The sequence below is a fragment of the Lynx rufus genome, unplaced genomic scaffold, assembly GCF_022079265.1.
Source record: "Lynx rufus isolate CCGP_SWC_20201006 ecotype Redwood Valley unplaced genomic scaffold, mLynRuf1.p SCAF_2, whole genome shotgun sequence".
Taxonomy (NCBI): Eukaryota; Metazoa; Chordata; class Mammalia; order Carnivora; family Felidae; genus Lynx; species Lynx rufus.
The window spans coordinates 176459798-176486171 of record NW_025814834.1 but is presented as its reverse complement, the minus strand read 5'-3'; the positions used below and the strand labels follow the sequence as shown (position 1 = coordinate 176486171).

Here is a 26374-nt window from a genome sequence, read left to right as displayed (position 1 = left end):
TAAGCTGAGCCAATTTATTAGGATGATCCTCTGGCAATAATCGGGGTTAGGCCTTCTAATTTTCTAGCCTAAAATGGGGAGCTGATTAATCATTTTTTGATTTCAGATGCTGGGGTGGCCACATTCTGGGGTTAGGCATTTGACTCGCAGATTCCACGTTTAACTCTAGGTTTCAGGCCCTTTGCCCAATGTGCCATTCTATTTAAAAAAGCAGATGGGTAGCATCTCACTAACCCACAGCCCTATGCAGAGTAGACATTCAATACCTTTTTGATGAAGGTGGACAGTTTTGATGAGCATGTACAGGGTTGAGAAGATTAGAGAGTAGAAACTGACATGTACATCAGGCTTGTGCTTGGGGCTTTGCATACATGATTTTACTCCATATTCAAAACATAGGTTATTATACGATTTTTCAGTTATAATAAAATGAAAGTTCAGTAAGGGGCAGAAACTGGGTTGCAGTGCATGTTTGGTAGACTCAAAATCACTTGGTGTTCTATCAGTGTTTCCTCAATTGTGTCACACAATCTTACAGACGTTACCTGAAAAAAAGAAATGATGTGTTCAAAAAATCGGGGAAATGCTGGGTTGGGTAGATTAGAATGCAGGACTTCTCAGGGCCTTTAATATGTTGCAGTTTAAATTTCTGAGAGTAGCATGTTGTATGCAATTTATCTGAACGTATTTGACCATGTCATTTTTCTTCTCTTCCTTCTCAACCCTAGGTTGAGCACTCCACAGAGCACACTTGGAGAAATCCTGCAATAGTACTATATTGACCGGGGGTGATTCTATAGATTAAAAAATCTAAAAGCCAGAGAGTTAAAGAAACTTGCTCATAGTAGATAGAAAAGTAGATATAAACTAAAAACGAGAATCAAAGACTCCTGACTCCCAGTGCCCTGTATGAAATGTGTTATTGCTTGAGTAGATTCTCAGCAGCTAGGAGATGCTTCTTTTATTTTTTTGGAGACGGGTTAAAACTATTTGCCAAGATTTACTAGACCACAGATTTATTCATGGTTCCCTAAGTGATTGAAAAATGATACAATTATTTTGCAAAGCCATTTGGCCGTAAGTGTCATAAGCCTTAAAATCACCTGTATCCTTCAACCTAGCCATTCCACTCCACAGGACAGATCTTCAGGAAATAAGAGGATATGGAAACATTGGGTGCCCAATAATCTAATTGCTTGATGTTAGAGGAATGGAACCATGTGTAGTCATCATAAGTAGTTTACATTTCTGCTATGATATTAAGTGGAAAATCAGGATGTAAAATGTAATACTCAGTATGACCTCAATTATATTATGAAAATAAAGCGAAATGAAATAGAACAAAATATTAATGGTGGCAGGGTTGGGGGCATTTTTTTCTTTTATAATCTCTTCTATGTTCTCTTTAAAGAGAATGTATTACTTTTGTAATAAGCAAAAAAATAAACTACATTTAAAGATTCGCTGGGCTGATAAGAGAAAATGCTGGACATATTGATATTGGCTAAAAGGTTGGAGCCTTGTAATGACTTAATGAATGGTTCTGTGTACCTTCTGTACTCTTGCTTCAGTGATAGCATTACTGTATGTGCTTCTGTCTAGACATCATGTCACAAAGCTTTTAAAACGACAGCAACACAGCATTGCTCTGTCTAGGCTTTTGCTCCCATCCATTAATACTGTTTCCTTCCATTTTGACATCATAATGCAGTCTCAGTGGGCTTGCACTGACATTACCTTGACAATTCCACAGTGAGAAGCAAACTATTGCTGGAGTCATTTTCTGTTCCCAAACCTTTACTCTGTACCTTCTCTCCCACCTTTTGATGATTAGAACCCTGTCTTTCTCCATGTTCCTATACCTCAAGCTTTTATTATTAGGAAATCTATCAGAAAAATGACAGATGGGCAGAACCTTGAGCCATTTGAACGTCTAGTTACCAGAATTATTTACTTAGCTTCTAACTGGAAATCGAGTTCAAACAAGTCTCTACACAATGTCATTCTATTTCCCATAAATTGGTTTCCTTCTTTCCCTTCTTTTCTTTCCTTCCATCTCCTCTCCCTTCCCTCCCCCCTTCCTTCTTCTCTTCCTTTTTTCTTCCTCATCGTCCCTGCTTTCCTCCCACCTTCTCTCCCTTCTTTCTGCCCCTCCCCCCTTTCCTAAATATTCACCGAATACTTTCCTTGTATCTGGCACCATAATAGGTGCTGGAACATCAGCAGCAAATATACAGGCAATATCTGCCTTCATAGAACTTATAATCTGGTGAAGACAGAAACTGTACAAATATTACAAGTGTGATAATTAAGTTTTGAGAAAATGGGCAGAGATTGACCACATCATATGAAGGCAGGTATATAACTTATCTGGGTATTGAAAAATATTGCCTTAGGAACTGATATTTATTATGAGATTGAGTTAACCAGGTAATGAGGTCGATAGTTCATTCAGGGTTGGGTTTTACAGGTGGGTGTGATCAAGGGAACAGTGGAGTCCAGGAATTTAGGGCACAGTTATGATTTCAAAATGACAGACCATGGAATCAAAACTCGTTATAAAGAGAAATGAAAATAGGAAAGGATCTTACTGAGAGAACGCTTAGGTGTCAAGAGACTAAAAGCCCCAAAGAGGTCCAAATAAAAGTGCACTGGGAATCCTCGAGCATAAAATATAGAGGGAGAAGAGGCTGTGAAGCCCCCAGATAACTATTCACAGATGACTGACGAATTAGTGATTTGGAGGAGGAGCTGTTTCAGAGAGTGAGAAGGACCAGGATGTGACCATAGAAGATAGCGGAGTGAGGAAAAGGTCACTGGAGATGAGGACAAGGAGTGACTGAGGGGCAGAGTGTTGGATAGCTCATTTATGGGGATGATGAGGTCTCCCACGGTGATGGAAGGAACTGCGGTAGAGGGAAAGATTGTGAGCTGAGCACTGAAATTTTCTTTGGAGGGATAGTAGCACTGGTTTTACACACTAGTGTCATTTGATAGACCAGAGTTTCTCAAAGTGTGGTCTATAGGCCCCAGGGAGTCCCCAGGATCTTTTCAGAGGGCGTCTGTGAGTTCAAAACAATATCACAATAATACCAAGTCAGTTGGCCTTTTCACCGCGCTCATACTTTCACTGATGGTGCAAAAGTTATGGTGCATAAAACTACTTTGGTCGTGGTACAAATCAAGGCAGTGGCAGCAAACTCACAGGAAAGAAATGAAGTTTTCCTTAAGAAAGTCCCCCCTGAAACAGTAAAAGTTATTAATTTTATTAAACCTCAATCTTTGAATACATGTTATTTAGCTGTTCTACGTGACAAAATGGGAAGAATGCATTAAGAACTACTACTGCACTGAAGTATGATGATTGTCTTGAGAAAAAGCAATTGCTGGAATAGTTCCATCAGAGTAGCCACTTGTTTCCTGGAACATTGTTTTTACCTGACAAGATAGCTGCGAGGCTGTGGTTATTCAGGCTTAGCTATTTGGTAGACATTGAACAGGGAGCCCATCACTTCACGGAAACCAAATAACCAAATAACAACATGTGAGCTTTCCAACAAAAATTAAAAACTTGGAGGGACGCCTGGGTGGCTCAGTTGGTTAGGTGTCTGGCTTCAGCTCAGGTCATGATCTCGCAGTTCATGAGTTCAAGACCCACGTCAGGCTCTGTGCTGACAGCTCAGAGCCTGGAGCCGGCTTCATATTCTGTTTCTCCCTCTCCCTCTGCCCCTCTCCTACTCACACTCTGTCTCTCTCTTTCTCTCTCTCTCTCAAAAATAAACATTAAAAAAAATAAAAAAAAAACTTGGAAACCATAGCCACTACTATGAGCTTGATGAGATCACTGGTGATATTAATAAATTTGACGTTTTTATACTGTAGAGTGAAATGTGTTACTATTTTTAAGATATGCATAGTGAACCATCAGTTTCCAAGTTTCCAATGCCTGATGTTAAAAATCATGTGTGAGTGGCAGGTCCATTCAAGGTACACACAGACCAGTGGACTTTAATGCAACGGGGTGCAAAAAAAAAAAATTCATTGACATGCTTTCAGATTCCACATTGCAACTAACATTTAAGAAATTACCACTTGTCAGGGTATCTGGGTGGCTCAGTCAGTTAAGCATCTGACTTCAGCTCAGGTCATGATCTCGCGGTTCATGAGTTTGAGCCCCGCGTTGGGCTCTGTGCTGACAGCTCAGAGCCTGGAGCCTGCTTCAGATTCTGTGTTTCAGTCTCTCTCTGCTCCTTCCCTGCTCACACTCTGTCTCTCTCTCTCTCTCAAAAAATAAACATTAAAAAAACAAAATAGAAAAAGAAAAAGAAATTGTCAACTTGTCAAGTTGTAGTGTAGTATGAAAGAACACCCACAATTACCTAAAAAGGAGTATGAAAATTTCCTCACCCATCTAGAATTTTCAGCTCCATAAATATATAAATATATGAGGCTGATTTTTCTTCCTAAACCTCAATAAAAGCAACGTAAAGCGACAGACTGAGTGAAGAAGCAGAAAGGAGAATCTAAGTGTCTCCTACTAACCTAGACATTAAAGACATTTGCAAACGTGTAAAACAATGACACGCGTTTCACCAATTATTTTTCTTGGAAGTGTGTTTTCAAATAAAATTATGGCATATATTGTAATACGTAATGGGTTTGTTATGATAAATTTAAATAAGGACATATTGTTATATTTTCTGTTTCGATTTTGAATTCTGAATCAGTAGATAGCCCACTTAAACAAAGGCTCTTCGGAGTCCTCAGTAATACGTTAGAGTGTAGAAGCATCCTGGGATCTAAGTTTGGAAACCATTGTTAAAGATGAACATCACTTTCCTGACTATCCCCTGGATGCTTGTCTAGGGTTTCAGACTGGACGCCATCATTCATTCTGACTAGTAGCTCATGGAATGATTAGCGTCAGATTTGGAGCACCTTTTTTTTTTTTCTATACTAGGGTGATAATTGTGCCCTTTGTCACTGTAGAGGCTGCCTGACTCTCAGAAGTTATGATAATATTGGTGGTAACAGACAATCTTCCTACTTTGCTCAGTGGGCTGACCAGGCTGTGACACTGTGGTAGAAGCAATGACGCTTTGGGAAGAAGCTCAGGCTTGGAGCCAGGCATGCTTGTGGCTTGTCCACCTTACCCTGTGTGACCCGGGTAAGCTCTTTAACCTCTGAGGAGGCAGCAGAGGGTAACAGAAAGAACATGGCCTTGTAGATAGGCCAGTGTCTACCTTTTACCTCTGTTACTCCAGGCAAGGCTCTGACTGTCTCAGTTTTGTTGGCTGATTTATAAAATGAGGAAGCAGCTGCATTATGGGGAAATGAACATGGTCTTTGCCATCAAACTGGGTCAAATTCTGCCTTTGTCACCCTTGGGCTATGATTTCTGGGGCTACTTAGGTCTTAGAAATCTCAACTTTCTTCTATAAAAGTAGGGCTAATAATATATACAGCCTAAGGTCGTTATAGATATTAAATGAGATAATCCATGGGACATCTTAGCATGTAATAACAAAAGCCAACCTTTAACAAATACTTCATAAGCATTTTAACATGTTTTCAATAACACCGTTGAGCAATGTTATTTTTAACCAAGTTTTACAGATGGGAAAACTGTAGCTCAGAGATGTTAAGTAACTTGCTCAAATTTTCAAAGTCAGCAGGTGGCAAGATTCAAAGTCAGTCCTCTTACTCTGAACCCCATGTTCTTAACCACTGGGCTTTCTGCTACTCTGACTCTTCAGAAAAAGTTAGTTCTCCTGGTTCTTTGAAAATATAAATAAAATTGGTAAACTTTTAGCGAAACTCATCAAGAAAAAAAGAGAGAGTAGTATTCCATTGTATATATAGACCACGTCTTCTTTATCCATTTGTCAGTTGATGGACATTTAGGCTCTTTCCATAATTTGGCTATTGTTGAAAGTGCTGCTATATACATTGGGGGTACATGTGCCCCTATGCATCAGCACTCCTGTATCCCTTGGGTAAATTCCTAGCAGTGCTATTGCTGGGTCATAGGGTAGTTCTATTTTTAATTTTTTGAGGAACCTCCACACATTTCCCAGAGCGGCTGCACCAGTTTGCATTCCCACCAGCAGTGCAAGAGGGTTCCCCTTCCTCCACATCCTTGTCAGCATCTATAGTCTCCTGATTTGTTCATTTTAGCCACTCTGACTGGCGTGAGGTGGTATCTCAGTGTGGTTTTGATTTGTATTTCCCTGATAAGGAGTGACACTGACTATGTTTTCATGTGTCTGTTGGCCATCTGGATGTCTTCTTTGGAAAAGTGTCTATTCATGTCTTCTGTCCATGTCACTGGCTTATTTGTTTTTCAGGTGTGGAGTTTGGTGAGTTCTTTATAGATTTTAGATATTAGCCCTTTATATGACATGTCATCTACAGCAACGATGATGGAACTAGAGGGTATTTTGCTAAGTTAAGTAAGTGAGGCAGAGAAAGACAGATACCATAGGTTTTCACTCATAAGTGGATCTTGAGAAACTTAACAGAAGACCATGGGGGAGGGGAAGGGAGGTGGAAGGTACAGAGAGGGAGGGAGGCAAACCATAAGAGACTCTTGAGGACAGAGAACAGACTGAGGATTGATGGGGGGGTGGGGGAGAGGGGAAAGTGGGTGATGGGCATGGAGGAGGGCACTTGTTGGGATGAGCACTGGGTGTTGTATGGAAACCAATTTGACAAATTATATTTAAAAAGAAAAGAAAAGAAAAAAAGAGTACCAAAATTGATAAAATCAGAAGTGAAAGAAGAGAAGTAACAACTGACACCACAGAAATACAAAGGGTTATAAAAGGCTACTACAAAAATCACATGCCAACAAATTGAACAGCCTAACAGAAATGGAGAGATGCCTAGAAATCGGCACTCTTCCAAAACTGAATCAGGAAGAAATAGAAAATCTGAACAGACCAATAATTAGTAACAAAATTGAATCAGTAGTCAGAAAACTCCCAACAAGCAAAAGTCCAGGGCCAGATGGATTCATAGGTGAATTCTATGAAACATTTAAAGAAGAGTTAATACTCATTTTCCCTAAACTATTTCAAAACTAGAAGAGGAAAGAAAGCTTCCAAATACATTCTACAAGGCCAGCATTACCCTCATACCCAAACCAGACAAAGACACTATCAAAGAAGAAAAGTACAAGCCACCTCTGCTGAACATGGATGCAAAAATCTTCAACAAAATATGAATAAAACCACATTCAACGACACAATAAAAGGATCATTCACCATGATCTACTGGGATTTATTCCAGGGATGTAAAAATTGTTCAATATCCATAAATCAATCAACATGATACACCACATTAACAAAATGAAAAATAAAAATCATATGATTATTTCAAAAGATGCAGAAAAAAGCATTTGACAAAATCCAACACCCATGCATGATAAAACCTCTCAACAAAGTGGGTTTAGAGGGAACGTATCTCAACATAATAAAGTTCATATATGACAAACCCACAGCTAACATCATACTCAACAGTAAAAACGGAGACCTTTTTCTCTAACATCAGGAATAAGACAAGGATGTCCACTCTTACCACTTTTACTCAACATGATCATAGAAGTCCTAATCACAGCAATCTGACACTAGAAAGAAAGAAAACACATCCAAATTGGCAAGAAAGAAGTAAAACTGTCACTATTTGCAGATGACATGATACTATACATAGAAAACCCTAAAGACTCCACCAAAAAACTATTAAAAGTAATAAATAAATTCGGTAAGGTTGTAGGATGCAACATTAATGTACAAAATTGCAAGCTCTCCTCTGTACTTGTCTCTCTAAAATTAGAATAACTTGATCCACATAGGACTGATATAGATTTAAAAGAGTTAATTTATATAAACCCTCCGGCATCACACCCGCATACAGTAGGAACACAATAAATTTTCATTCTTCATTTCTCAAAACTGTGATTGGCTGGAAGGAAAACTTGTACAGCCTTTTCTTTTGCTTAAATTTTGCATCTCAAAATTAATGCAGGGAGATGAAAAGAGTTTTGGAGATGGACAGTGGTGATGGTTGCACAAAAATATGAACGTACTGAATGTTACTGAACTGCACATGTAAAAATGAATAGGATACTCGCACTTACATAATGTGTATTTTACTTCAATAAAAAAATAGAAAAACAGAGAAAGGGCACAAGGCCACATATCTTTCATTTTAAAACCAGGACACTTATTGGGATGAGCACGGGGTGTTGTATTAGGGGATGAATCACCGGATTCTACTCCTGAAATTATGATTGCTCTATATGCTAACTAACTTGGATATAAATTTAAAAAAATAGTACCTGCAATTCTTTTTTTTTTTTTAATGTTTATTTATTTTTGAGACAGAGAGAGACAGAGCATGAACAGGGGAGGGTCAGAGAGAGAGGGAGACACAGAATCTGAAACAGGCTCCAGGCTCTGAGCCATCAGCACAGAGCCTGACGCGGGGCTTGAACTCACGAACCGCGAGATCATGACCTGAGCCGAAGTCGGACGCTTAACCGACTGAGCCACCCAGGCGCCCCGGTACATGCAATTCTTAAGAAGGAAGATACGATCATGCAAATGTTGGAAGCGCCCTTACTGCCAAGCCTTCCAAGTAAGAATCCCTGTGTTTGTTGACACACCCTTCCTGCTCTATCCCCACTCCCACCAGGTAACCTGAAGGGTAAGGGAATATAGGGTGGCACTGTTGTACATTCTGCAGGTACCTAGATGCCCAAATCAATGGGCAAACATTACAAATTAAAGAATTCAGCATCTGATACAAACTGGTAAGGAAGAAGTAAAAGTCTCACTCTTTGCGGACGGCGTGATAGTTTGTATGGAAATTCTGAACAATTCCCCCCCAAAACGACTAGCACTGGTAAATGAATTTAGGAAAGTTGTAGGATACAAAATTAACATACAGAAATCTGTTGCACGTCTATACACTAATAATGAAGTGGCAGAAAGAGAAATTAAGGAAACAGCCCCACTTACAATTGCATCAAAAATAATAAAGTACCTAGAAATAAACTCAACCAAGGAGGTAAAAGACCTGTACTCCAAAGACTGTAAAACATTGATGAAAGGAATTGAAGGTGACGCAAACAAATGGAAAGATATTCCGTGCTCGTGGACTAAGAGAATCAGTGTTGTTAAAATGTCCATTACCCAGAGCAGCCTACAGATTTAATTCAATCCCTATTAAAATACCAACAGCATTTTTCACAGAACTAGAACAAATAATCCTAAAATTTGTATGGAACCATAAAAGACCCTGAATAGCTGAATCAAGCTTGAAAAAGAACAACAAAACTGGAGATATCATAATCCCAGATTTCAAGATATACTACAAAACTATCGTAATTAAAACAGTATGGTACTGGCACAAAAATAGACACATAGATCAATGGAACAGGATAGAGAGCCCAGAAATAAACCCATGCTTTTATGATCAGTTAATCCATGACAAAGGAGGCAAGAATATGCAATGGAGGAAAGACAGTCTCTTCAACAAATGATGTTGGGAAAACTAGACAGCCACATGCAAAAGAATGAAACTGGACCATTTCCTTACACCATACACAAAAATAAACTTAAAATGGATTAAATATCTAAATGCCATACCTGAAACCATAAAATTGCTAGAAGAAAGCATAAGCTGTAATTTCTTTGACATCACCTGTAGACACATTTTTATAGATATATCTCTTTTGGCAAGAGAAACAAAAGCAAAATTAAGCTATTGGGACTCCAAAATAAAAAGATTTTGTGCACCAAAGGAAACCATCAAGAAAACAAAACACAGTCTACTGAACGGGAGAAGATATTTGCCAATGATACACCTGATAAAGGGCTAATATCCAACACCAACTCAACATCAAAATACCAAATAATCCTATTAAAGGTGGGCAGAGGACATGAACACACATTTTCCCAAAGAAGACATACAGACTACATGAAAAGATGCTCCATATCACTAAAAGGAGGCAAATGCAAATCAAAACCGCAATGAGATACCACCTCACACCTTTCAGAATGGCTGAAATAAGAACCACCAGAACTAACAAGTGTTGCCAAGGATGTAGAGAAAAAAGGAACCCCAAGCACTGTTAGTGGGAACACATGCTGGTGCAGCCACTGTGGAGAACAGACTGGAGTTTCTTCAAAAAACTGAAAATAGAATTACCGTAGGATCCAGGAATCCCACCATTAGGTATTTACCAAAAGAAAAGGAAAACACTAATTCAGAAAGATATGTGCACTCCTATGTTTATTGCAACATCGTTTACAATAACCAAGATATGGAAGTAACTCAGGTGTCTGCTGATAGATGAATAGATAAATATGTGGCATATATATATATATAACGGAATATTACTCAGCCATAAAAAAAGAATGAAATTTTGCCATTTGCACCAATGTGGATGGAACTAGACAGTACGATGCCAAGTGAAATAAGCCAGACAAAGACAAACACCATACGATTTCACTGACATACGAAATTTAATAAACAAAACAAATGAACAAAGGAAAAATGAGAAAAAGGGAAAAAACAGACTCTTAAATACAGAGAACAAACTGGTGGTTTCCAGAGGGGAGGTGGGTAGGGGGATGAGTAAAATAGGTAAAGAGGATTAAGATTACACTTATTCTGATGAGCACTGAGTAATGCATAGAATTGTTGAATTATTATACTTATATACCTGAAACTAATATAACACTGTATGTTAATTATACTTGAATTTTAAAATGATTAAAAAAAGATAAAAAAAATTAACATCTGTTTAGCCCTAAAGAAGATGGAAATCCTGTCATTTGCAACAACATGGAATGAACCTGGAGGACGTTATGCTAAGTGAAATAAGCCAGACAGAGAAAGATAATATTGCATGATTTCTCTTCTATGTGGAATCTACACAAGTGTAACTCAAAGAACTAGAGAGTACAATGGTGGTTACAAAGGACTGGGGACATGGGGAGGAGTTGGTCAACGTGTACAAATTTATAAGATGAATAAGTTCAGGGGATCTAATGTACAACATGTTGACTACAGTTAATAGTATTGTATTGTGTACTTGACATTAGCTAAGAGAGTAGATCTTAAGTGTTCTCACACACACACACACACACACACACACACACATAACTATGTGAGGGAATAGATGTATTAATTAGCTTGATTGTGGTGATCGCTTCACAATGTACATCAAACCATCACATTGTGCCTTTAAAATATATACAATTTTTTAAATTTATATCTCAGTACAGGTGAGGAAGAATTAATCTGTTTTCATATTATTAAGATATCTTCCTATGAAAAGACCTTTTTGAGTTTACAACAAAAATAAAAATTACCGTAATATAAATCTTAAAAATTGAAGTAAGGGTCTTTCCTCTTTACAGGAGAGTAAGTCGGGCTGTTCAGAGTTCCACCTTGACAGCACTTAACTGCCAGCTGAGCACCTGGTCAGAGTGGACAGAATGCTTTCCATGTCAGGACAAAAAGGTAAGACATTTTTAACCAGGTTGGGGGCATTCGATATTTGAATGGTGAACTAGGCATTTAAATGGAGATAAATAGGTCTATAAATCTGACGTCTGGGTCGAAATCAGGTCTAGAAATAGGTATTTGGAAGCCATGGGCACATAGATGGTGGAACATTTTCTGCTTTTGTTTATAGGTCATTATGGGGTGAGGCTACATAAGATGTATATGTTAATGGCTGATGTGCAGAGAGGGGGCCATTCAGACAGAGGCACACTGATCCCCGTGCCTCTCTGGATCCTGGTCAACCTGTTGCCCTCCGATGAAGGTCATTTAGAGGGGCTAATAACCTGTGGGGAGCTGAGATAAACCAGAGAATGTTCCTGAAGATTCTACTTTCATGGCTTAAAAAGGCTGACACACCCAATCAACAGACAAGAGTCTATCTTGCCCACCTAAGTGGTTTTGAATGGTCCAAAATGGTCACTAAACCCAGTGTCATCTCAAAGAAAGGGGGACTTTGGGAGCACCTGCTCTGCTAGGGCGGAGTATTAAAATTCTGAACTTGTTCATAATTACTGGCTCATGGTAATAATAAAAGGCAGAATAACTTCTGTTTTATTACTATTTTAAAATCTCTACAGACAACACGTGACTTTACTGGATGTACCCAGGGTAGGATGTCTCCAGGCTCCCACCTCTCCCAGTTGGAACACCATTGCCTGAACATTGTCTATTGGTACATTACTGTCAAGTCAAAGTGGTTAAGCTCTGATTCTACCACTCGGATTCTGACTCTGCATCTTCTTTGTTATGTTACTTTGGGCATATATTTTATCCTCTCCATGCCTCTGATTCCTTATCTATAAATGGAAGTAGGAATTGTACTTACAGCATAGGCTTATGAGTATTAAATGAGTAAGGTATGCACAGTGCTTTCCATGGCACCTAACATATAGTAAGTGTTCAGTAAATGTTAGCTGTTTGTATGATTACTACACATGCCTCCCTCTCCAACCAGCTGCCACTGCCTGAATCAAGACTTGTTCTTCTCTCCCCTGAGCTTCTGAAGAGTGGGCCTCCAGACCCAGTCTTCGGTGACACGCAGGGCTACCTTGCGAATGAGTTGTTCAAAATCACATGGAATTCAAAATCATTACGGATGGGAACACAATTGGGACCTCATTTATTCAGCTTCAAAGCCTGAAATTATTTATTTTGCCTCTCCTGTCTCTGAGATATGCCAAGGAATCCCAGACTGCCCCGTTCAAAGATATCTGGCTCCCAGAATCTCATTTTGCTTTGATATCCTGTGTCACTTTTCTGAGTCTGCTGTAACAAACTGGGTGGCTTAAAAACGACGGAAATGTATTCTCTCACAGTTCTGGAGGCCAGAAGTTTGACAGGGCCATGCTGCCTCTGGAGGCTCTAGGGGAGAATCTGTTCTTTGCCTCTTCTGGCTTCTGGTGGCCACCAGCAATCCTTGACTTGGGGCCAATCTCTGGGCTCCGCTCTCTACCCCTGTGGCCACATTACCTCTTCTTCTTCTGTGTGTCTCCTTTGTGTGTCTGTGTTAAATCTTCCTCTGCCTTCCCCTTATAAGAACACCAGGATGACCGTTAGGGCCTACCTGGATAATCCAGTGTAATCTCCTCATTTCAAAAACCTTAATAATATCTATAAAGACCCCTTTGCCAAATAAGGTAACATTTACAACTTTTTTTTTTTAATTTTTTTTTCAACGTTTATTTATTTTTGGGACAGAGAGAGACAGAGCATGAACAGGGGAGGGGCAGAGAGAGAGGGAGACACAGAATCAGAAACAGGCTCCAGGCTCCGAGCCATCAGCCCAGAGCCCGACGCGGGGCTCGAACTCACGGACCGCGAGATCGTGACCTGGCTGAAGTCGGACGCTTAACCGACTGCGCCACCCAGGCGCCCCCATTTACAACTTTTAAGAACGAGGACTTGCTTTCTTTGCCTGGCCAGTATTTAGCTTATTACATATCCCAAACTGCGTTGTCCCCTCATGTGTTGCTGTGTAGACAGCAGAGAGCACAGGTGAATGACTTGCTATTCAAATTAGAATTGAACTTCTCAAAGTAATGACTCAAAAAGACATATGTGTCTTTAAAGAAATCCTTAAAACAAATTCTGTTAATTATGTAAGGGAAAGACCATCCTAGTTTCTTCTTATTCATATGGTTTTTATTCCTCTCAAAATCACCCAAACAAAGATGTGCATTTCTGGAAAGAAATATTATCGACTAGCTAGAAAAGAAAATGATATCTTAATGATACCAACACAGGCACTACCATGGAGAAATCCCTAAGGGACTTTCTGCACCAACCTTTCGGCAACACAATGTCTTCATTATTTGATAACGACCTAGAAAATGGGGAGTCAGTGGGAATGAACCTCATGACTGCACCATCATTCCAATACAGGAACCAGGGGAAGGTGATAATGTCATTTACAGTTACCGTTTATTAAATCATTTCTATATACCAGGCACTGTGCCGATGCTTTAATAAATTCTTAGCTGACTTTCATAGCCACCGTAAGTGACGGATAGATACCACGGTCTTTGGTTAGGTCACCCATAAAGAAAGAGGCACAGCCTAGATTTGACAGTTGGTCAGTCTGATTCCAAAATGCCCATGTGCCTGATCCCTTCACTCTCCTGCTTCCCCCTCCACTCTGTGGAGAGTCATAAGCGATATTAGTGGCCATCTAATCCAATTCCCATTCAGTCATAAATCCTTCTGGAGTAGCCCAACAGCAGGCTAACAAAATGATATTGATGTGGTAACTCTTATTACTGAGTATATTCAAGACAGCAGGCAAAGTGCTGACTTCTTTACATGTATTATTGCTAATGTTCACAAGACCCCCATATCTCTCATTCTATAGATGAGAAAACTGAGGGTCAGAGATGTTAAGTGATTTACCCAGTGACACATACACAGTAAGTAGCAGAACTGGAATTCTAACCCAGCTTAAAATGGGATTCAGAATAGTATTTGACCTCCTAAAGTTGTGGGGATTAAATGAGATAAAGAATATGAAGTGTCCAGCCAACAAACACTCAATAAATGGTAGTTACCATCATCATCGTTGTGTTGGTAACTGCAGGTCTTAAAACTCTGACGGACTTTTTAAAGAGTGAGAAGGAGATTTGGCTGTACGTTGGTACGCTAAGCACTTCTTTATGTACTGATTTGTGGGGCAAGAGGTTGGAAGAGAAAGAAAATGTCCTCATATTTCCAAACCAATTGTTCATCACACTCTCTTCCCATTGAGTTTATAAATCCCTTATCACTGTTATTAACTGGGAGGTAGGAAAGGCAAATGGACAGATTTACTCTTCACCTTTTTTGCTACCTCTGTCTCTTTGCCAATGAGCAGTTGTGGAGGCAGAAGTAGACAAGAGGAGGGAGGGGGAAGCTGCAGCTCCACATGTACCCACTGGAACCTTCTGGAAAAACTCCATTGATAATGATGTGGAACCACTTCTGTTTAATGGGCACCAATGATATGTCAGACACAGAGCCAGGTGATTTCCTCACACATTCTCTCAGTTCTCACAACACCCTTTCAAAGTGAGGGGTCATCATACTTTACATATTAGGAAATAGAAACTCAAAGGTAAATGAACACAGGTGAAAGAATCATTAGTAGCTATACTTAGTGAGGTCATCTAGGTCAACCACCTCATTTTACAGATTTGGAAACTGAGGCACAAAGTACCAGGCACTGATACTTTACATAGCAAGTAAGAAAGAGATTCAGGAATAAAAAACAAACACCAGAACCAGATCTATAAATACAGAGAACAAACTGATGGCTGCCAGAGGGGAGGTGGTGGAGGGATGGGCAAAATGGGCAAGGGGAGTGGGAGGTACAGGCTTCCAGTTATGGAATGAGTAGGTCATGGGGATGAAAGGTGCAGCACAGAGAATGTAGTCAGTGTTATTGTAATGGCATCGCATGGTGACAGATGGGAGCTACACCTGTAGTGAGAAGAGTGTAACATAGAGAAGTTGAATCACTCTGTTGTACAACTGAAACTAATGTAATATTGTGTATTAGCTATAGTAAGGAAGGAAGGAGAAAGAAAGGGAAGGAAAGAAAGGGAGGGAGGAAGGGAGAAAGAAAGAAAGAGGACGAAAGAAAGAAAAAAGAAAGAGAGAGAGAGAACAAAAGAAAGAAAAAGGAAGAAAAAGAAAGAAGGAAAAAGAAAGACAGAAAGAGAGAAGGAATGAAAGAAAGATGGAAAGAAAGAAAGAAAACAAGAAAGAACAAAAAAAAGAAAAAGATGAAGGAAAGAAGGAAGGCAGGAAGGAAGAATTAGGCCAGGAACTCACTTTTCTTGTTGCTGAAACCATTGCTTTCCTACTTAGTTATGAACCTTCTTGAAGGAGGGGCCTGTGGGCTGAGCCAAGGCAAGAGGCAGCAGAAAATATGGCACTGCACATTCTCTTATTGGACACTTTGCATGGAGCTCTCCATACAGCATGTTTTCTATTGTTATCTATTTTGTCTCCTCAACTAGACTCTAAGCTTCTTGAAGGTCGGAATGGAACCTCATATTTCTCTGAATATCCTAGTGTTCAGCTTCCTCTTTCTACACTAGTGCCCAAAGCTATGCACCATATAGAAAGCAGTATCATGAAATCATAGAGCTCCAAGATTGGTGTGAATTTTATTCCTTCAACAAGGATTTATTCATATGCAGTCAAAGCTGAACCCAGGGACTGAGATGATGTCTTCATTTCTTGGATGGTCTCTTTTAACATAAGTAGGCTAGATGACCACTTGATGCCCACAGTTCCCAGCAACTTGGGCAAAAAGAAATGGTCTTTTCTAATAGTTCTAAAAGAAAATCTTCAGAGTGACTAATGATTGCCCTAAGGTTGAGCCATGAACCAATCTCTAAACCAATCACTGTAATTTGGCATATGGTACCCTGGTTGACCTGGCCTGGTTCATACCCACACACTCCTGTGACTTGGGGGGTGAGATCATCCCCACCTGAGCCATATGCGATATGTTCCAAGGAAAGAGAGGATGCCATGACTGGAAGAAATGGTACAGAGGGAAAGCAACAGACATCTCATAAAAGTGCCTCCTGTGTACCTGACCCTAGATCAAGTGCCAAGTGTATGAAGTCAAATAAGACGTGGTCCTTCCTTCACCACTCCTCCTCACCATGCAAAAGATTCTTAAACTAGTAAGAAAGGTAAATGAATAAGCAGACAAGGGATCACGACCTTATATGACAAATGGGAAGAGAGAAGGAGGTGCAGGGAACTATGGAATATGTTACTTAGGGAAGGCTTTCAGAGGAGGTACACTGTGAATCATGAAAGATGAATAGGTACTAAGTGGTTGAAGAAAAGGGAGGGGAGAAGGTCCTTCCTTTCAAGTAAAAAGACCCCAGAAATATTTTGTTTGAGTCTTTCATTGGATGCTTGAAGGCCCATCAATATCCCTGCTGATGGTTGAGGCACCTCTGGCTGAATACCACCAGTTATGAACATCCCCTCCAAAGACAGCTTTTTAGGCACCTCTCAATCACGAGACAGTTATTCCTTATGTTGAGCTGACACCCGCCTGCACAAATCTTGTTTGATTGATAGACAATGAATGTGTCTGGTTCAAAATCTGATTTAGTACCGATTCCGGAGCCTCCTGCAGCCAAACAAGTTTGGGGGAACCATCTGCAGTGGTGATGTCTGGGATCAAGCCAGCTGTCAGAGTCCCACAGCTTGTCTAGAGCAAGCGCAGTGTGGACAGGATTTCCAGTGTAAGGAGACAGGTGAGTAGCGTTCCAGTGAGATAACAGCTGCGCCCATCAAACTTAATGTGCAAAAACAGTCACTCACGAGCTTGTGAAGATGCAGACTCCTGAGCGCTTCCCCTAGAAGTTGGCATTCTGTAGGTTTGGGATGGGGCTCAGGAATCTGCATTTTAAGCCGACGAGTAACCCAAGTAATTTTGATGTAAGTTTGTAGGAACATCTGTTGATTCATTTAGAAAAGGTACAATTCACTCATTCATCCATTCATTGGATAAATATTGACTGGGCATGTATGTCCCAGGCAGTGTTCTACCTGCTGGGGATACAGAGATGAAAAGATGATGTGCCTGACCTCGAGGTACTCCTAGTCTCTTTGGGACAGAGACCTATAAGGAGTGATGATAATATTGTATGATAGCCAGCGTAATGGGTGTTTGCTCATGGTCCAAGGGGACTCTCTGGCAGGGGATGCTCAAACCTGTGCTGGGAAGTCAGAGCAGGCCTCAAAAGGGCACTTAGAAAGGAGCAATGGATTTGCTAAGAGAAAGAATATGCAAAAGCACAGGGATTTAAGGGCTGGCGATAGTGCAGAATGATTGCAGGTCAGGGCTTTGGGAAGAGAGGTAGAGGTTGGGCCAGGTGGGGAACTGGGGGCTAGACCGTGGCATTTGGAAGAATGGGAATATTTAGGAGCCACAGAAGGATACAGAGAAAGGTCACTGGAGCTGCATATGGACGATGAATTCTAGAGGGGAGCCTGCTGCAGGGCCTGAACAGGGGGTGGGGGCTACGGGTGGGAGACAGCGAGCCTGCTAGGAGGGCAGAGGCAGTGAGGACAGAGACAGGATGGACATGATGAAGGCGGGGGAGGGGCTGTTTCAGAAGTAGGGGGGGCTTGGTGACTCTGGATGCGGGTCATGGGAAGAGGGAGGAGTCTGGGAGGCTCTGGAAGCATCCACAGCCTCTCCTCTCTCAGGTCGCTGCCTGAAACGCCACCTCGTGTGTAACGGAGACAAGGATTGCCTTGATGGCTCTGACGAGGATGACTGTGAAGATGTCAGGGTCATGGAAAGCGACTGCAGCCTGTATGACCCCATTCCAGGGTCAGAGAGTGCGGCCTTGGGGTGAGTCCTGCTTCCTGACTGCTTGGGCCCAGGGAATGGCTTCTCTTCAATCACGAGTATTAGTTTTAGCAACACAAGAGGGTCTTTTAGGAGAATTGCTCTGCCGAGTGTCCTGTGAGGCAACTCTGTCCCCCTAAGGTGGCATATTGGTCCACTCAGGCTGCAATGGCAAAAGAAACGTATAGCTTATACAAAACAAAAATGTATTTCTCACAGCTCTGGAGGCTGGAAGTCCAAGGCCAGGTGATGGCAGAATTGGTTTCCTCTGAGGCCTCCCTCCTTGGCTTGTCGATGGCTGCCATTTCCCTGTGTCTTCACATTGCCCTTCCCTGTGTGTGTGTCGGGGTCCTAACCACCTCTTATAAGGACACCAGTCATACGAGATTAGGGCCCACCCTAATGGCCTCATTTTAACTTAATTACCTATGTAAAGACCCTCTCACCAAAATAGTCAATTTCTGAGGTACGGAGGTCCAGGACTTCAACACATAAATGTCAGGGGGACACAATTCAGCCCCTAATACTCATCAAAGGGGATTCTTATTGATTTTGATCATGACTGTGGGATAAACAGAATGGAAGCATGAAATAGTGAGGTGTTAACTTGAAAATGAATCCCTGCTTATTGGCAAAAAGATCACAGACCATGACCTTGCTGTCGTGTGATTCAAAGGAGCATTGAAATACACTTCACGAGTGTGCTTTACCTACACAGAACACTGAAACCAGCAGAATGGCCCCACGCCCACTCCCAACAGCTGGTTTTTTATTCTGTTCAAGATCTCAGAAGCCTATCCTGATACCTATTTTTTTTTAATTTAAGCATTTCCCAGTTTTTACATTTTTAATTTATTGCTACAGAAAGAAAATATGTTTGAGGTAAAAAAAATGAAAGTCTTCCTTCACCCTCCCCGACCCGCATCCCACCCAATCACCCTCTCTCACTTCCTTCCCTGGAACTGACCCCTGTGTAACAGTTTGGTGTAGGACTTTCAGATCATGGAAAAAATGCACCGAAAATATACATTGTATGGAAGCTGTGCCTATACGTATTGTGCATGATAGACATAAGCATATTTTACATAAATGTGATCATATTATACATATTGTATGTAACTTGCCTTTTTAACTTAATATATTTGGAAGATTTCCCCCCATATTTTCTATTGTCTTTTTCTAAGCAACATAATGTTCCATAACAGGGGTCAGCAAACTATGGCCTGAAGGCCAAATTTGGTCTGTTGTCTGTTTTTGTAAATAAAGTTTTATTGGAACACAGCTTTCACCCTACAGTGATGGAGTTGAGCAGTTGCAACAAAGACCTATGGGCCGTAAAGCCGAAAATAGTTCATGTCTGGCCCTTCATAAAAAAAGGCTGCTGATTCTTCTCCCATAGTATCACTACATGAAAATTTATTTGACTATTGAAAGATGATTATATTGTTTCCCATTTTTTCCCTATTATAAACAATGCTGCAGTGGACATCCTTGTACATGTATCTTTGTGCATGTGTGTATTTCTGCATAGATTTCCAAAAAGTGGCATTTCTCTATATCTTTTTATTTTCATTGGGGTTTCTGCAACCAGCTTGTCTAAATACAAGTAGTCTTAGTAACCTCTTATGCTTAGAGGTTATAGTACGTCTTAAAACTAATTATTCTTTTGACTTTCTGTTTGGCTCACCGGAGAGCCTATATTTATAAGCCAAAGGCAGAAACATGTTCAATGGTCGAGAAGATAGAAAAGTAAGCAGAGAAGTAAAGGGAAGGAACGCAGATTTTAGCATCAAAAAATTTTATCTGTGACTATAGGCAAATTGCTTAATTTTTCTGAGCTTCAGTTTCTGCATTTGCAAAATTGTCAGGAGGTTGAAAGTTAACACATGCTACACGTCTGGTAGAATGTGTATTCAATTCACCATAGCTATTATTACATCACTTCCATTAATATGAAGGAAGAGATGGAGAGAGGAAGGGAAGAAGGAAGTTAACATACCTTGAATTTCTACTATATGCTAGGTGCTCTATAATTACCCATTTATTTCTTCAAGACAGGTTTTATTCATAGTGAACCCCCTGCTCATCTTCTGCCTTTGTGTCTTTTCATGGAGGGAATGAAAAAATATGACACATGTTATGACAGAGGTAATCACTGACTGCCATGGGAACACAGAGGAAGGAATAGCTGTCTGTCCAGGATAATCAAAGAGGGTCAGATAGAGGGGGCAATGTTTGAGTTGGGTATTAAAGGCTGAATAGGAGTTTGAGAGGCAGAGACAAGAAATCATTTTATTATCTATATCATAAGAGGTTTCGATTGTTAGGTCCTGGATCTCTTAGACAAAGTGAAATGTTTTTGTTCCATTAACTTTCTCTTTTTCTAGAAAATTAAAGCTGTATTTCATCTATGTAACGCTGTTTATGCCTATGTAAGGTTCCACCGTCTGTGGCTTAAAATGTAGTGCCCAGGCGGATGGATGTGAAATGCCCCAGAGAGAAAAGCAAAGGACAGTATTTCTGGGAGGGTACTGGGCTAGGGGAGAGGAAGTATCCCTTGTTGAGTGCATAGTATGGACTCTCAACTGGACTTCCATTTTACTTTAATGCTCTCATTTAGACGCCCCAAAAACCATGAGAAGTGGTTTTATTCTGTCGGTTCTTCAAATGAGGAAAATGAACTTCAGAAAGCCATCTATAATGTATCCAAATTCACAGAGCTGGTAGGTGATCAAACTGGAAATTCAACAGGAGTCTCCATGATTTTCAAATTGTACCCTCTGACATTCCAGGCCGCCCTGAAAACAATGACCTTTCTGAGGGTCAGATTCTCAACTTAGCAACGTGAGTTACACCCAATATGTCAAGTCTATTTTTTTTTTCTACCAGCAAAGCCTTTTTCCTGAAACACTACAAACAAAACCCACAATGGCAGCATTTACTTGCTACTTAATATATGCCAAGTACTTTATGGCTCCTTGTATTTGCAGCTCATATTTAACACTCTGAGGGCAGTAGTATTGACTGCTCTTTACAAATGATGGAACCGAGGCACAGAGAGGTTAAGTGATTTGTCCAAGATCACACAGCTAGGTGTGGCAGAGCTAGGAAGTGGGCTCAGGCTTCCGGCTCTGTGCCTGGATTTTTGATAACTGTGCATATTACTCTTTAACTCAAACACCCGATTTTTAGGAGTGCCTTCTCTGGGGGCGCCCTATTCTAGGTGTTGATGGAACCTTCAGCTGCTCTGGTGAAAGGGAACCTGGGGGCCCGGCTCCGCCCACTCTGGTTCCCCGTGTCACGCAAAGTAGCCCTTAAGAGACTTTGAGGAACCCTAGGGCTCCAGAGAACACAGTTTGTGAAACCATTGCTCAGACCAGCAACAACGTCTTTCAGGGGATATTTTATGCTCTCTTTGCCTTTTCAGTGTTCTCTCCCAGCAGCTGCCTGCCTTTTCACTCTAGGTACAATATCCTGACCCAGCAGGAAACTCAGAGCGTGTACGATGCCAGGTATTACGGGGGCCAGTGTGAGACAGTATACAACGGGGAGTGGAGAGTGCTTCGCTATGACCCTGCCTGTGAGCGTCTCTACTACGGAGAAGATGAGAAGTACTTCCGGAAACCCTACAACTTCCTCAAGTACCACTTTGAAGTAAGTCTGAACAGGGTGCTCACAGGCCGCTGTGGGGTAGGGAGGGAGAGGCCTGTTGATGGGGATGGACGCCTTGCTTAGGAAGACTCTATTTCCTGTAGAGCTCATTGGTGTCCGAAGGCCCCTTCACGTCTGCCCCCACCCATGTTCTGTGCTGAAGGGCACGGACAGGCAAGGGCAGGGCCAAAAAGAGGCACAACATGAGTGTGACCATCCACCTGCTAGATCTTGGCTCCATTCCCAAACCAATGAAACAGATTCGAGGTCCATTTCTCTGGGCTGCTAGTCAAAAGACTTATTACCAGGTTGTAATCTGTTAGAATGTAAGTATTTGAGACCTTGAACAGCTCACTGCCTCTCCCTGGGCCCAGTTTCCTGCCATGTAAATTGGAGGTCAGGACAGGAGGTGGCTGGGCAGTGTTCTGAGTCCAAGGCCCCTGCTTCACCAGGGGCAGCTACTCACTGATCACCTTTCTTGCTTTCCTTCCTTCCTTCCCTCCTTCCCTCCTTCCTTCCTTCCCTCCCTCCCTGCCTCCTTCTTTCCTTTCCTCCCTCCCTCTTCTTCTTTTCTTTTCCTTTTTTTCTTTTCCTTTCTTTTCTTTTCCTTTCTTTTCTTCTTTTCTTTTCCTTTCTTTTCTTCTTTTCTTTTTCTTTCTTTTCTTTTCTTTTCTTTTCCTTTCTCTTCTTTTCCTTTCTTTTCTTTTCTTTTCTTCTTTTCCTTTCTTTCCTTTTCTTTTCCTTTCTTTTCTTTTTTCTTTTTTCTTTTCTTTTCTTTTCTTTTCTTTTCTTTCCATTCCATTCCATTCCATTCCATTCCATTCCATTCCATTCCAGTATAGTTAACCTACAGTGTTGCATTCATTGCAGGTGTACAATATAGTGATTCAACACTTCCATATATCACCCTGTGCTCACCATGATAAGTGTATTCTTAATCCCCTTCACCAATTTCCCCCCTACCCCCACCTCCCCTCTGGCAACCACCAATTTGTTCTCTGCATTTAAGAATCTTTTTTTTTTGTCTCTTTTTTCCTGTGTTCATTTGTTTTGTTTCTCAAATCCCACATATAAGCTAAATCATATGGTATTTATCTTTTTCTGATAGTTTTCCTGTCTTGATTTTCTGTAGGTGATTTTGTGTACGGAGAGGGTTCTGCTGTTGAAAAGTGCTTGCTTGCAAAATGCTGACGATCCCTAAATTCTCTCTACCTCCAAAACTGTGTGGTTCCCCAGTCCCTTGGAGCACCACATGGCTCATGACCAGCCCCAGCGCCTACTCCCAGGTCATTCATTTCTGTACCCTTCACCCTCTGGGTGAGATGTCTGCACCTCACTGGATGCTTGCCATGCATCAGATCTTAGGCTTGCACACAAATTCTCTCACCTAAGCCTCACAACACCACAAAGGGGTAGATAGTATCATCGCCCCATTAGATATGAAAAAGACTCAAAGACTTAGAGGGATAAAGCGTCAGGCCCAAAGCTGTAGGTGGCAGAGACGAGTTTCAAACCCAGATCTATCTGAACTAAGCCCGGCTATATGTCATTTAGAAGGCAAGACAGATCACACACATTCTATCTATATAGTCCTATGCATTCTGTCTTTACAGAGGGATGTAGGATCCAGGGATTCTGACCCATTATTGGTCACATCCTCCTCCCCCAACTTCCTCAAGAGAAAAGTATTGATGGCAGGATGAGGCCAGGCTTATGGCGTCCGCTTCCCCACTAATTTCACCAATGCCACCAGGCCAATGGGAAGCCGAGCCGGAAGACACAGACAATGCCATTTTCCTAACCTCGAGGATGGTGTGGGGCTTATGTGTCCGGCCAGACAGACTAGGCTATGCTGTGGCAACCAAGGATTCTGAAATCTCTGGGCTTTCGAAAATAATGCCCTATGCCACCCGTCCACCCTAAGTCGTCTGTCACAGACACGCGGGACCCAAACTAACAGCGACTCCATCGCGACACATACGTGCTCCTGTGACTGAGGAGTGAACCACCCACGTGCTCTTAACCCTTGCTTTCTCGGCTCAGGCAAGGCGCGAGTCATGACTCTGCTCCAGTTGCCAGAGAAACGCCACTGTGCTGTGTGCCTGAAGTGAAGTAACCTGACATTTGTGGACGCAAACCTCTGCCTAGAACTCCTACCACCGGCTGGGCCCCCTTGCCCCTTTCCTCCCAGATCCAGGCCCAGATGCGGCTTTTTGGGTGTCCCTGTTGTAGGGAAAGGCAGCCTCTTCTACAGGGAGGAAAAGTCAGGTGGGAAAAAAAAAATCCACACTCAGAACAATACAGCATGTTATGAGAATCATGAGTGTGTGTGCATACTTAAATAAATATTTTATTTTTATTTATTTATTTATTTTGAGGGGTGGGTGGTGGGCAGGGGCAGAGAGAGAAGGAGAGAGAATCTGACAGTGCAGAGCCCCAGGCGGGGTTTGAACTCACAAACCAGGAGATCATGACCGAAGTAGAAATCAAGAGTTAGACGCTTAACCAAATGTGCCATGCAGGTGCCCCTTAAAGAAATATTTAGCACAACCACTAAATAATAACTAAACTAACTGCTATGTTTTCAGAATTTTAGTGAGCGAGGATCAATCTAATGCCTGGAGTAGCCTTTTAAAATAATGATAATAATCTGCAGGGGCACCCGGGTGGCTCAGTCAGTTAAGTGCCCGACTTTTGATTTTGGCTCAGGTCATTGTCTCATGGTTCATGGGTTAAAGCCCCACATCCTCTCTGCACTGACAGTGTGGCCTGCTTGGGATTCTCTCTCTTCCTCTCTCTCTGCCCCTCCCCCCACTCTTGCACGTGCCCGCACGCTCCATCTCTCAAAATAAACAAACTTAACAAAATTCTGCAACTTGAAATATTTTACGGAGCAAAGACTTCAATATTAAGTACAGATCGAGATACAACTCTGGCGCACAAAGCTAACATCTGTTTGTTTCTTTTCAGGCCCTGGCAGATACTAGACTCTCCTCAGAGTTATACAATGATGCAAATGAACTTCTTTCTAAAGTAAAGAATGACAGGTCTGTGTCGGCAGGAGTGGTTGTTGGTGTGGGCCCCGCGGGCAGCCCTGAAACAACAGTGGATGTGGGTTTATCCGGGTCACGAGACTCTTCGTTCGTGAATAAGTTAAACAAGTATAATAACAAGGTATTAAAGCATAATGCCTGTGCCAAACAGTATTCCATAATCTACACTGAACATGTATTACCTTAATTGCATTAAAAAAGTACAGTAGTAATTGAATCTTCATTTGCTTGTGTAATTGGAAATGTCTGATCAGTGGTAATCATGTTTGTTTTTCTTATTACACTTTTGCACGCAGAATCACCACAAAGGGAATAAAATTGAATGATAAGACTCGAACTCTTCTCGCTTCACCCCATTCTTTTTCATGGTTACCTGGAGTAAATGGGAATACTTAGAATAGGAATGCCTTCAAGAGAAACAGCCAGGCCCTCTAAACTAGCTTGGGAAGAATTTGAAAGCCAGCCTTGCTTTTCTGAATAGATCAGAGGACTGGAACACGCAAGCATTCATTTATCCATCAAACATTCACCGCTAGCTTCCTTTGAACTTGAGCGGCCAGGCAATGCTTCCTGGAGCAAGGGACATCTACCTAAACGGGGCTCTAAAGACTAGAACAGGTTGTCCCGACGAAGGGAGATGGAAGTGAACAAAGGGTGCTCCGGGCCTGGGAAACAGCATTGTGCAAAGGTCTGCAGACGGCAGATTGCCTCCCACAAATTTGGGATTGCCAGAACTTCAGCCGGCACAGGGTGGGAAGGGAAAAAGTAGGGTCTAAGGAGGAGAAACCATCAGGGGCCAGAGAACTCTCTCTCTGGCCAAGTATTTGAGTTGGTTAAAAGTTTACCAGAAAGCCTCAATAACCCTGATACCAGAACTGGCGATTTAGTTGGGGCTCAAAAAATTATTCTGGATGATGAAAATACAGTTATAAAAATTCTTCAGCAAATACAAGGTACATTCCAGAGCGTTGCCTTAAGTCAGCTATTGCTCTGAAGGGAAAGTGTTGCTCTGAGATCTGGCGATCACATGGTCATGTGGACTTTTCTCAAAGCAGGTGGCCTTTTCAAAATTTCACTATTGCTTCAGAGCAAGTGAAGTAATGCCCACACATGATCCTCTCCCTCTTAAACCAATCCAGTATGACCCCTGTTATCTCAGGAGCCTGCCTTACCTCATTACTTAACAGTACAAGATTACCACTAGAATGTAAGCTTCATGATGGCAGGGGCTGGT

General features: G+C 41.5%; 1 protein-coding gene across 1 annotated transcript in view; it reads left to right on the top strand.

Moving 5' to 3' along the window:
- The window catches only part of C8A (complement C8 alpha chain), a 68213-nt gene that overhangs the window by 9476 nt on the left and 32363 nt on the right, over positions 1-26374 (top strand). Inside the window, exons 2-6 of the mRNA XM_047082417.1 lie at positions 11430-11532; positions 17189-17333; positions 18292-18439; positions 21901-22090; positions 25058-25261. Of these exons, the coding sequence (XP_046938373.1) occupies positions 11430-11532; positions 17189-17333; positions 18292-18439; positions 21901-22090; positions 25058-25261 (790 nt within the window). The remainder of the gene's footprint in view (positions 1-11429; positions 11533-17188; positions 17334-18291; positions 18440-21900; positions 22091-25057; positions 25262-26374) is intronic.